This window comes from Zootoca vivipara, chromosome 1 (genome assembly GCF_963506605.1).
Source record: "Zootoca vivipara chromosome 1, rZooViv1.1, whole genome shotgun sequence".
In the NCBI taxonomy this organism is placed as follows: domain Eukaryota; kingdom Metazoa; phylum Chordata; class Lepidosauria; order Squamata; family Lacertidae; genus Zootoca; species Zootoca vivipara.
The window spans coordinates 93,251,848-93,264,978 of NC_083276.1; the positions used below are offsets into that span (position 1 = coordinate 93,251,848).

At 43.1% G+C, this 13,131-nt stretch overlaps 1 protein-coding gene across 1 annotated transcript; it reads right to left on the reverse strand.

The window, feature by feature from the left end:
- Positions 1-5,141: 5,141 nt before the first annotated feature.
- Positions 5,142-11,973, reverse strand: DBI (diazepam binding inhibitor, acyl-CoA binding protein). The gene is made up of 4 exons (XM_035129845.2): positions 11,834-11,973; positions 10,225-10,342; positions 6,079-6,141; positions 5,142-5,378 (listed from the first exon to the last, which is right to left on the reverse strand). Exons 1-4 carry the CDS (start codon positions 11,840-11,842, stop codon positions 5,302-5,304), a joined length of 267 nt encoding a protein of 88 aa, XP_034985736.1. The 5' UTR covers positions 11,843-11,973; the 3' UTR covers positions 5,142-5,301.
- Between the last annotated feature and the right edge of the window lie 1,158 nt (positions 11,974-13,131).

A 13,131-nucleotide genomic window follows, 5' to 3' on the forward strand; every position in this document is an offset into this window, starting at 1 on the left:
CAGGGTGGACAGAGGTTGCTTCTTACTCTCTTGCTGCTCACCCTTGCAATGAATTGATTGTTGGAGCAGGGGGGTGGGCTTATTGATTTGTCTGTGCTGTCATATCCAGGTAAAGTGTATATCTTCAGTTTCTTTATTGTTCTGAAATCTATAGCTCTTAACATTTAAAAAGCTATCATCTTGTGTTTGATAATTGCCCCCACAGTATTTTCACCAGCACTGTGAAATGTTATTTCTTGCAAGCTGTCATCCACATGCTTTCCCTGATCATTCCATATTTCTGCATTCAAAGGCCAATATTGTTTCGTACTTGGTGACTGTTTCATTGACTAAATCAGGTTATGCGGAAGAAAAAGCAAAACTGAAAGAAATCTAAGCCACTTTATTGGGATTTCATGTATGTACTTGTATCGCTGGTCAGCTATTTACTTGTTTCATGGTCCCTTTGGACTATGTCACAAATTAGGAGTCAAGTCTCTTTTCTGAGAACAGCAGCTAGTTTTCAGGATCAACTGAAACAGCAGCTAGTAGGGTGAAATACAGCAGATAGATTCCTCTGCAGCACACCTTAGGCATACAGCCTTGTATAGTCAGGGAATGGGCTAAAGGTCTCCAATTTTACATGTCTGAGATCTGATAGTGTTATAGTTACTCCACATAAAAGAAAGGAAGCTCCTAGCCAGGATAACAAAACAGCGAACTTTTGCACTCTCATTATATTTGATAAAGTAGTTACTGCTTTGAAAAGATTGCAGCATGTGAATCACAAGGAAAAACACCCAACTTTATCAGAGCCTGCTGTCAAAGTCCAAGCTTTGTCTTGAAAACAGCAATCTAGTGCTTTAAGAGTGTGATTAGGGCAGTTCGCAACTCCACCAAGGAAATACTCTCTAAACCAAGTGGAAGGCTCACAGTTCAGGGTGAGACCATGTTTCAATCTTTGGCATCTCTAGTTAAAAGGATATCGGGTAGGTGTACTGGGAAAGGCTTTGTGGAGAGGCACTGTGTGCCCGAGTAGAAAATACAAGCCTAGATAGTCTAGTGGTCTGACTCTACATAATGAGAGGTGTAAGATAACACTTTGAAACAGCTGCCTCATCTTGATTAAGCATACCTTAGCAGATTCAAAGTGTTCAGCATGATTTACGGTCACCTCATTCATTTTTACAACAGTCTTGTAAGGTAGGCCCATATTATAAAGTTCTATAACTCCCATAATCCCAAATCATTGTTCCCCTTCCTTTAGACACTGTATAAAATACAGTGGTACCTCGGTTTTAAAACGTAATCCATTCCGGAAGACCCTTTGACTTCCGAAACGTTCAAAAACTGAGGCTCAAAGGGCGGCCTGCAAATTCAATAGAGGAAATAGGAAAGGGGAAAAAAACTTGTAAGAAGCCGTTCGACTTCCAAGGGGCGTTCGAAAATGGAAGCATTTACTTCCAGGTTTTTGGTGTTCGAAAACCAAAACATTTGACTTCTGAGATGTTTGAAAACCGAGGTACCACTGTACAAATATTTGAATGTGTCCTTTCATAGCACACACAAATGAGATAAATATAAGGTTACGGGCTCATGTTATATCAGTGGTATATCAGTGTAGAATAGAGGCATGATAGAAAAACTTGCTCAACTACAAGGACTGAGACTGAAAGAAGGGCTCATCATGTTGACTCACTTCAAAACTGCAAGATAGTTTGGCCTTTTTTTGATGCAGAGCTTGTAATGAAAAACAGGATGTCCAGTGGAAGGGGCTCTGTGCAAAACAAAGCTAGTCAGCCAATGTATTGCGAAACAAGATGATAATCTGAAGCGCAAAAGATACAGGGGGTTGAAGGAGAAAGAGGAGAGAGAATTGGAGTGTTTCAGAGGTTTTAGCTACATTCCAGGGCAAATTTGCTTTAAAGGCATCAGTACAGCTGTGAGCCAGCTCTAGAATTGTGTGCTGTCAACTCTTATAGAGAACTCTTGCAATGTGCAGCTCTGAAAGTAATTCATTACGCAGCAGTCATTCCCCCCCCCCCCCCACAGTGGAGACACTTGCATATCTCTCCGCACTTTTGAAGAGGCTTGGGAGCTTTGGGTGGAGTACTTATGTGTCCATTTATGAATATGGCAATTAATGTTTTCTGGTAACACAGGATTGTGTGCGCTGACCATTACATTCAGTACTAGGTCAGGATATTTACTTACATTTTCTAGGTCACATTTAAGTTAAGGAATAGTAACAGGGTCAGAAAGGGCGTCTCCTTTTGTATGAAGTTATGCCAACTGCAGTGATACCATGATCAACAGAAATAAATCATAGAAAAAGTTCAGATTGGCATCCTTTGTTACAATGCATCCATAAAAACAAGAGCCTGCCCAGTTATCAGATTTTCTTCTAGGCTGAGCAGGCAAAGTGGCAGATTTAGGAGCTCTTCAAATTCACAAATAAGGCCATTTTCAAAACATATCTAGCAATGGTGTAAATGGTGCAAGGGTTTGTTTTTGAATGTCTGGCAAGAGGCTGCTGTTGTGTCATGATAGAGACTCCTACACACACTCAAGAGATAAGTTTTTATTTGTTTAGGAGCAAATCCTTGAGTCATATCTAGCTAGTGACTCCCCTCTCAAGGTAACACTCGGCCTCAGAAAAGTAGGTGATAAGGGAAAAGATCCTCTCCTCTTTCCTCCTAGCAGTCTTTTTTGCTAAAAATAGCCCACCTACCCACAACTACTATTTTCCATCCCATCTACCAAAGGAAAAATATATGGGCACTATATATTTTCTTCCACAGGAGAAATCTTAAACTCCTGAGATGGAGAACATTTTTTAGGAAGAAAAAAGACCCAACGCCTGTACAGTCGTACCTTGGTTCTCGAACGCCTTATGACTTGAACATTTTGGCTCCTGAATGCCACAAAGTGAGTGAAATTTTGTGAACTTTTTTTTGGAAGTCTGACGCGGCTTCTGATTGAGCGCAGGAAGCTCCTGCAGCCAATCGGAAACCGCGCCTTGGTTTTTGATAGTCGGACTTCTAGAACACATTTCGTTTGAGAATCAAGGTACAACTGTACTTGTCTTCTGAAGCACATAGCACACACACCCCTGAGGAAAACAACACGTTGCCAAAAATCATTTGTGTACGTAGCTTAGCCTTCTCACAGGATTTTTTTTAAAAATAGCTTTTAACTGGAAAGGTTTGGTCCAAGTGGCACACTTCCACTCATTTTACCTGTGGAGCTCTAAGGAGCACGGCCTGGGAACATCTTTTGGTCCCAGCAACTACTCAAGGAGAGTCAGCATTGTGTTAACAGGCAGCATGGAATTCCAAGTCTACTCTGATATGATCCAGCTTAGGCCTTCTTACCTGCTCCTGTATGCAGCCTGCCGGACTTAATTCTTCCCTCTTGATTCCACTAAGCTTCATGTTCTTTTGGCTACTGATAAAACAAATCTGAGCTGAACCAGCAAGGTTTTTGAGCAGCACACACTAGCTTTAGGTGTGAAAAGATTCTACTTAATCCTTCCAATTGAATATTGTAACAGATACTGCTTCAATACCCTTTAAAAAACAGTAGTTGCAGTTAAGAACTTTACTCGCCAAGAGTAGGCGTCTGAATCGCCTACATTAAGAGCTATTTGGCTCCATCTAGTGACTAGGATAGGCTTTGCAGCTCATTTTCGAGTTATGACCCAATTTGCTTCTACAGTGGTACCTTGGTTCTCAAAATTAAATCTGTTCCGGAAGTCTGTTCCAAAACCAAGGTGTACTTTCCCATAGAAAGTAATGCAAAATGGATTAATCCACTCCAGCCTTTTAAAAACAACCCCTAAAACAGCAATTTAACATGAATTTTACTATCTAACAAGACTATTGATCCATAAAATGAAAGCAATAAACAATGTACTGCAGTCACACAATCAGTATCTGAACTGGGTTCCACACAGTCACACACACAAAGAGCCACAAAAATACAAAAATAAATAGCAAAAACAGACAGACCTCAGCGTAACACTCAAAATGGAAGTATGGCACTCAAAACAGAGCATGTTCAGCTTCTGAAAGAAGTTCACAAACCAGAACACTTACTTCCGGGTTTGCAGTGTTTGGGTTCCAAGTTGTTTGAGAACCAAGGTGCCACTGTATAGGTATTTGCAGTGGGGAACACGTCATCGTCCTAGAGTAGAAGCATCACCTAGACTGTTGCCCACAGTAGGATTTAGGAATCTTCCCAGTTGTGCCGGACTTACGTATAAGCTAAACAAGCTATAGCTTAGGGCACCAATCTGTTGGGGACTGCAAAAAAAAATTCCCAAACAACTTGAGGGGAATTTGCCTAATGTATCTCATAAGCAGAAGCCCTGCACAAGGGCTGTCACAATATGGGTTTTCCTGCTGCTCCTCTTGAGACCGGCTTGGGGGGGGGGCGCGTTGAGAGAGCACAGGTATAGCCTAGTTAGAGGCTATACCTGCAGGTTTGGGACAGCTGCATATTTCTGCATTGCAGGGAATTGGAGTACTGTACATGATCCTTAAGGTCTCCTACAATTCTATGATTCTACAAAACTCATGAAGAGTACATAGGGGAAGGGGACTGCTCAATCGGGGAAGCTGAAATGCTCATGCAGGTGGCTCGTTTCAAATCTGTACAGCTGTTATTGAAGGTGTGCCCCATACTGGCTGCATTGTTCAATTGCAGTAAGTGCGGTATCATTCTGCTTGGTGCCTACAGGTTTTATAAACTGCATACAACAAGCGACAGTATTTGCAGTGCATTTCCTTCCAATCTTACGTCGTCAAGAACAAGGCTCCTTAGCCTTCGTGGATGGAACTCGCCACTTTTCTGACCAGTGGAGTGTCCCACTGTTTGTTCACGCACGAGGTGGGCAAGAGACTTGGAATTGTGAAGCAATGTCTGCCTCAGCACTGGAAGCACTCGAGCAGTTCTTAATGACTGGCCAAGGGACAAAGAGGGGAAGCGCCATGGGACTCCAGCTAAAAGCAGTCTGGTTGGCTTCAGATATTTCAAGAGTATCCTGCCATCCTTGCTGGAGAGACCAGCCTCTATACTAGTGGTCCTCTATACAACTTGAGCAGGTACCATGCACAGTAATGGACTCCTCCTGATATGAGATCCACGATACTACCAACAAGTGAATTTGATAGTGTTTATTATACAAACCATTAGAAGTAAATTTACACAGCTATTAATTATAGAAAGTGGCATCAAGTCTTGGCACTGCCATACTGTGTAACACAGTTTAAGTTAGTAGGGTAAGGCATGATTCCATTTAAAGGCATGCAGGAAAGGGGTTTATTGCATTCCATATTTTTCCTTCAGCTCTTCCACTTTTTTAATATATGCTTTCATTGCATCTTCTTTGGACATTCCTGAAAGAGAAAAAGGATTACGCATGTGAGCAGAGATAAAACATGAAGTAGTGTTCGATCCATGCTAGATCTATGGTATCAGCCTGCCTCCCTCACCCTAGTTGCCTAAGCAGGGACTCCTCTGTGCCCATTTGTTACGTAACCGTATGGTAGGTTAACCTTTACTTCAGCGGCCCATGAACACGAATCGTCAATTCAGTCTAAAAGATGGCCCAGCTGTATGTCGAAACTGGATTAAGTGGCAGAGATCACGATCCCTTAAAATGGACAAGGTGGGGAAAGGAAAGCAACAAGCAACCTTGACTCCCATGTACACCTTAAGTTATGTGTTTTGGCCGAAGGAATTTCTTAGCTTCTCAGGTACAGAGCTGCGAATCTATGAAAGACGACTCTTTGCAATTCTAAAGGTGCTGAAACAGCCTGCTAGGAGGAATTTCAACACAGATACCCCCCCAACCTCTCTCACTGCACCCATCGACACCAGCACATCTATGCACATGTGGAAACATGAAATGGCCGCAGTATAGCCAGCATTTGCGACACTGAAACTAAGGGCTTAAAGGAAGGCCATAAAGCTGAAGGAATGAACTGCTAGAGTTAAGGCAAGTAATGTTGATCTATGGGTGAGATTAAGTTGAGTCAGCCATCCCAATGATTTGATAGCAATTGAGTTGTATTTGCTGTTACACTTAAGGCTTACCTTTCAAGGAATTCCAGGCGTCCCACTTGGCCTTGCCTTTGAAATCAAGCATCCCAGGACGGTCTGAAACAGTGACATTTTAACATAGTAATGCAACAGCCTTGCTCCCCCCCCCCACAGTACAAGAGATTGCTTTGGGTATACAAACGAAGGCAAGCTGCAGGTGCAACTTCTTAAAAATAAAGATGATCACGATGCTGACCAGTCATTTATCTTAAGTATCCCATTTAGATTTAAGAGGCAACAGCATGGTTGGGGTACAGATTTTGGTATCCCTTTGTTACTTATTATTTTTGTTTTTTTTGCAGCCTAGAAAAAGAAATTTAGTCCTGCTTGTTAAAAAGCTTTAAGCATGCCAAATATTTACTTCCTGCACGTTTTTGTTCATTTGTATAGTAAGTTGTTTGTTAACTCTGAGTTTCCATTAGGAGAGATCACATTTTGCTGTATGCAGATTCTAGCTGTTTTTCTAAAGTTGATATCCAATCTAGAGGTACTTCCTTGAAAGCCACAGAAGAGTTGCTAATGATAGCAAAGTTGCTGCCTCTTAACTTTTGAAGGGTGGCTTTGATCCAAGGATTGTTCAATCAACATGGCATGTTTGTTCCTGGATGAAGGGTATTTACTAATCATTGTTCAAAATGATTTCGCAACCTAAAAGCCAACTCATTCTCAGAACCAGGATAACCAAGTGCTGGAGAGACAGCAAAATAAGCACCGCATCGCCTGCAATGGAGCCCCCTGAACAAAGATGGGCAACTTTCCTTTGGATCATCTAACTCAGGCATCCCCAAACTGCGGCCCTCCAGATGTTTTGGCCTACTACTCCCATGATTCCTAGCTAACAGAACCAGTGGTCAGGGATGATGGGAATTGTAGTCCAAGACATCTGGAGGGCCGAAGTTTGGGGATGCCTGATCTAACTCAACTAACACATCAACAGAAGTGCCTGCATATTTGTTCTTCCATAGGGTAGGAAGTCTGTGTTGCCAAGTTAGGCAGCCTAGATTTCAAGACAAATATGCCCATACTGGCTACACCTGTGAGAAACTGACTAATTTAAATGGTAGGCAACTTGCTCAATCTCATGCATGTGGCAATACCCTGTAGTTTGACGTTATGGCATGCAATTGTAGGGTGATTCCCTATGTGTTGCAATATTCCATTTGGAAATAAAGATACAAAAAGATAGATTTCTCTCTACTGTATATATACCAATGACACTTAAGAGAACCATTCACTGGGACAGAAAATGCACAGAACATCTCAGGAGCAAGCTCTGGTAGTTACTTGGTGCTCACTTTGGGACCACTGCTGCCATATTGGTTGTTCCACTTCCATCTACAAGGAGGATCCTTTTCAGCAATAAGGAAGACAATATTCTGGCACTCTCTTCTCCTCTGATCAACCCAACTAGCCATTTTATGGTACCCAGAGATACAGGGGCAGATTCCATTGTGGAAATGTTTAAGTGATTCTGTTTTTTTTTTGTAACCGATCACAATCTCCACCGTGCCATGTTATTTTGCATTTATATAGTGAACGTCAAGCATCTGAACAAGTTCACATATATTTCCAGTAATCCTTATACAGCCACCCTGTATGAAAAGAGACAGCAACTTCTCATCTGGCTTCCAGTTAACCATTTGTGCCTTGGCCTGGTGTAGTGGCTACCGTACCAGAGCAGCCTTTCTTTCCTTGGCAATCTATTGAACACCAGCATTTAGTCTAGTAGGTTTGTTCGTACTTGACTGCTCTTTCAGAAGGACTTGCCTGAAGGCCCAGGCTGGTCAAATATTGCCTTTTGACCTACTTTCCATGCCTGTGCTTTAGGAGTGGCTGGAGAGGGGTGGGGCATACATATTGTGCTCAAGTTCTACGACGAGCATTTCAGAATGAATTGCATGCAAACACAGCACTGTCATTTTTACCCCAGGATTGGCAATGGGGCTATTCAAGAAAACCAGCTGCTTGCAAGGTCCTGGGTGACCTTTAGCTCTAGTTGGCACTGTCATCCCCGAGGGAAGCTAAGCTACTGACTGACCCTTGCACTGCTGGCACTGGAAGCGGAGGCAATTAGCTAAGAGTTTCAGATCACCCTCCTGCAGCATGTCCATCAGTACCCACACTGTTGCAAAATAATCAAAACAGGGGCACTCATGTCTTCCGGTTGGTCCCATTATCAAGAACCAGTATGCTATCCTTTATTCACCTACGAAGCCTCTCTCCCCGCCCCATCCTCCAAAACACACACAAGCTACAGAAACAGCAGAATTATGCCTAGATTTTCCATCCAGCTTTACGTACTTAAACTGGATTCCCTTTTTCAGCTAACTTCCCTGCATTTGGAGTTACCCAATAGGCTGAACCACCAAGTAGGTTGGTAGATCAGGATACCAGCTGTAGCAACAAGAATGGCCTCCAAGAGCAACTAGTCATTCTCGTGGTCAGTACAAATGTGTTTACATGATGCTCTTGCACCAATGTTTAAACAAAAGCAAAGTTACAGGAAGCAGACATACAAGGGCTTTAACTTCCCAAGCATCTTTAGGGCTCTTCCGAATAGTTGCTTGTAGCACACCCCAACCTGACTTCAGCTACTTATTGATACTCCTGCAAAGGATACCTAACTATTAAACCTCCCCCTGCCCCGGCCTCAAACAGTGCTATCCAGTGCAGACTCTACAGGTGTGCTTTGTTGCAAGATACCTTCTGTCCTCCACTAGCGAATCCGATAGTTTCACCTTCCTCTTGAAAGATGAAACCCAAGCGTAATACTAGGCTGTTATGCGAACCCTAGTCTAGCTGTGCAATAGTCTGCTATCTCAGCTCCATGCAACTAAAAGTGGACCAACCTATCCTTTTGGAATTCACTTTCTGAACGCTCGTCCAATAGGATACTTGGAAAGCCAACATAGCAACACATCCAAAGCAGCAGACACATTCATATCCTGCTTAACTGTGGTACTGCAATACTGGGCAAGGGTTGTGAAGAGGGGTAAAGAAGATCTGGTTGTAGCTTCTAAAGGCACTCACTCAAACTCACAGCAATTTCCACTGGAACAGAGTTTACATTTGCCATTCTCACAGGCAGCAGTTTCACGAGTTCCATGCCAAGGACCCTCACAGAAAAGGCATTTTGTTGTGAGTTGTGTGCAAATCAGAGCAAGCTTTGTCCCAAGTATCTTTCAGAGCTGCAAGTGTCCTAGCCCAAAGCTCTTGAGAGTCAGTTGGACTAGGACACCAATAAGTTAAGCAATGCCCTGAACTACTGGATTGGGTAAATTGCTTCACTTAGAACATGGAATCTCTGCAAGGATCAGACAACTCATCCTGACTAGGCCTTTGCAATGTAGAACATTTCTGCAGGCACTATTGCAAGTTATATACCACTTGAAGTTTCTACCGTTTCATAAGCATCAGCTAAATCTGGCTAGTCAAAAGTGGAATCCAAGTTCCCACTGCATCCCCATGCTGCTTGGCCCCAAATACAGATTCCTTGAAGTATGCGAGGTATTGCATATTTCAAAAGAGCTGCTATAGCAGAAGTTAACAGTGATGGTCACCTCAAAAGGGAGACTTGATGTGAAATGATGTACCTGAAACTATAGTTATGATTGCTGCAATATTACGTTTTAATCCACTTATTTATATGCTTCTGTATGAAATCTATGCACATCGCAGGACTTGCTCTGGCTCCATGCTATGTATGCAAGCAGTAGCAACTGATGCTTTTAGCTATTTATGGTATGAAGCAGATTTCAAAAAATGTTATAAGCAGCTAAGTAAATTGCTTGCTATCACAAGTTTGTTTCAAGCAAACGAGCAAGTCTGAAATAAAAGGCAAGATGAAAGGCATTTAAGGAGCTCTGTATTGAGGGAGCGGATTTACTATCAAGTGTTACATGCAGTTAATATACCCAGATTTAACTTACGTTGCTAATTTGGACTCACAGCATATAGGATCTTTACCTACTTGGTGTGAGATATGTTACATTTCAGTCTATAGTAGTTTATAGATCTCACTGAAATAACTAAATAGATTAGGATGAAAGAATTGCTCAATGAGCAATCCCAATGAGCAACGATTGGTCAATGACCAATCCCTAAGCACGGATTTGAATGTGGTATGAAGTTAACTCATACCTGTATTTACATCTCCAACTGTGGCCTGCTTGTAATGGCTGTAGATATCCAACATTTCTTGATCTGTTGGTTGGGTCTTCAGCTTCTTGACTTCTTCTGCAGCTTTTTCAAACTCTGCCTATTTCAAGTAAGGATTCAAATTAAGGGATTTACTGCTGTTCAATACACTTAATGTAGATCTAAATCAGAATAAATTTTAGCATGAACCTTTTTAGAGCTTCATGAACTGTGGTACAGTCCTTTACATGTTTACTTTGAAATAAGTCCCACCAGGTTAGTTGGACTTACTCCCAGACAAGCATGCATAAGATTCAAGGTGTGGGAATTTAGTTGGGCAAACAGCATAGAGATTTGAAGCTTGATAATTGTCCTGAGGGTGGAAGGTTGCAAAATGAGTTGCTTTACTAACACTTGGCAGAAAAGCTGTTCCAGCAGGACTTATGAGGGCTGCCTCCGATGTTGCCCAATTTATTTTCAAGTTCCTGCAAGCCACTTTCAGCAAGACATTGCACACAACACCACCAAGTGCTGCTGGATACCCATGGCTGCCAAGTTTTCCCTTTTCTCACGAGGAAGCCTATTCAGCATAATGGAAAATCCCTTAAAAAAAGGGATAACTTGGCAGCTATGTGGATACCTTGAGCAAGCGGCTCATGCACTTGGCTGCGGAAGCCACAAAGGGGCCATCATCTCCAGCTGCATGTACAGTACAGTACAGTACATGCTTTTTTCCCAGGCCCAACTTTGTAAGTTCTTTTGTTGCACAGTCAGCATACAAAGGAATCCTTTCACACATACTGTACCATAAAAAACCGAGGTTTTATCACCTACCCTTCAACCACTAGATCAGTTAGGCAAAAATGCGTGTTACAGCTGGCGGGGGGGGGGGGGAGAAAAGGCTGCCTGTACAGTATTAGCAATTCTAAACAAGAAGAACTTAGCTTCAAGCTATTATGCATAAGGACTGCAGATCCACTGTGCAAAATCTTGACAGTCTGGCTTCTGAAAAGTTTCAACCACCATGACTGATACAAAGTAGCAGCTTAAGATAGTTTGGAAGAATTTTTAAGAATTTACCTGGCTAGTAATACACGCTTCACGTTTGTGGTTTTATAATGGTCACTGGTTATTTCAGAAGTAGCGACCTAATTTTAAGAGATGGCCACAACTTTGCAGAGGAATAAGCCCCTGGAGAACTTAGCACTACCTACCAAGGCACAAGCGCGTACTCTGCAATGGTTGAACAAGGGCGCTTCATTTCTCCTCCTCCTGCTCCCTGACCAGGAAAGAAAGAGACACCCCCCCTCATTCCGGGCCGCCTAGATTGCGGGGTGGAGTTTGTGTGGGTGCTTGCAGGAGCAGCATGAAATAGAAACTGATGAGGCAGCGGCCAGAGGGAGAAGCGGAGCCCAAGACGCACTTCCAGCTACAGAGAAAGCAGGAACAAGACCTCAAAAGAGGCGCGTACACCCTTCCGCCGACAACTGCGAAGAAAAGCGAAACCGACACCGAGAAAAGCCTAGCGAAAGAGAAGCAGACTCGACTTGCCGCGCCTGCAAAGGAAGGGGCGTCTTGGAAGAGAGCCCTTTGGCTAGGAAAGGGGGCTTACCTGTGCCATGGTTGCAGAAGCGTGCAGCGACCTCCTCCCGATGCAACAAAAGGGTGAACTGCGCCCGTTGCTGCTTCTTGCCCCCAGAGTCTCTATTTCACGGATCAGCCCAGCTCACGCGGCCAATCAGAAGAGAGGGGGCGGGCGCTCGCGGGCCTTCGTTCCCACCGCGATTCGGCAAGCGGGTGGGACTGACGGGCGAATGGCAACGCCTGACTCCCATGGTGGCCACAGATGTATTAACCAAAATGCAAGACTAGCCCACCTCCTTGGTTCCTTATGTTGTTTGAAGACCGTCTTCGCGAGTGAGGCAATTGGCAAAGGCCCATGGGCGTAGCCAATACTGCGCGTGCATCCTGAGCTTAATTCGAACTTTAAAAAGCAGGCACCCACGATTATTAGTGGACCATCCAGCGTCTGCTGGCTTGTTTTTTTGTTTGCAGAGAAAATGCTACGTTAGGTGGACTTTGCAAGCCGTTTTTGTTTTTTTTTATGTTCCTAAGCAAAACCTTATGCTCAGAATAGCTACGGTTATTATCTGGGGTAAGAACTCTTGATTAGCAATTTCAAATCATGGAAATTGTCCTAATTGAAGATGCAGACTATGCTGAGAAAATGTCATGATTTCTATCAATGCGCGGCTTCCCCCATTCTTGACCCTCACATAGAGTATTCGTACAGACTAGTCGAGAACCGGAAGTATATCAGCGTTAATGACCGCGGCCTCTGGATAATAAACGTGCCTAGACCCACCTCGCCAAAGGAGAAGATTGTTCCCGTTTCCATACATAGACCGTAAATTATGCTATTTTAATATGAAACTGAACGGTTGATTTGGCTTGGAAGTGCGTGTCTCAAGGCAACTTCAGTGCATTAAATATTTGCTGCAACGAAAGGAGCGTTTTGCAGTATTAACAGTGGGCTACACTGCAGGGTTGTCATAAACCACTATTGGCCTCAGCCCTCTCCCCAACCTGCAACAATGGGGAGAATTGACTGTACCGGCAAAGCAATTTTAATACATTTTAAAATTCTGATTACACTTTTCAAGCGAATGTAAACGTGAATAATAATAATAATAATTTTATACCCCGCCCATCTGGCTGGGTTTCCTCAGCCACTCTGGGCGGCTCCCAACAGATTCCGCTGTAAAGTGCAAATCCCAAATAAAGCAGAGAACATGAAACACGTATGTAAGCCTCTCTGAGTTTCAAGAACGTGTATGTATATAGTATTGCAGGTTAAGCTTTCTATAAGGGCCATATCTATATATTTCCCATATAGTGTTAAGTGGCATA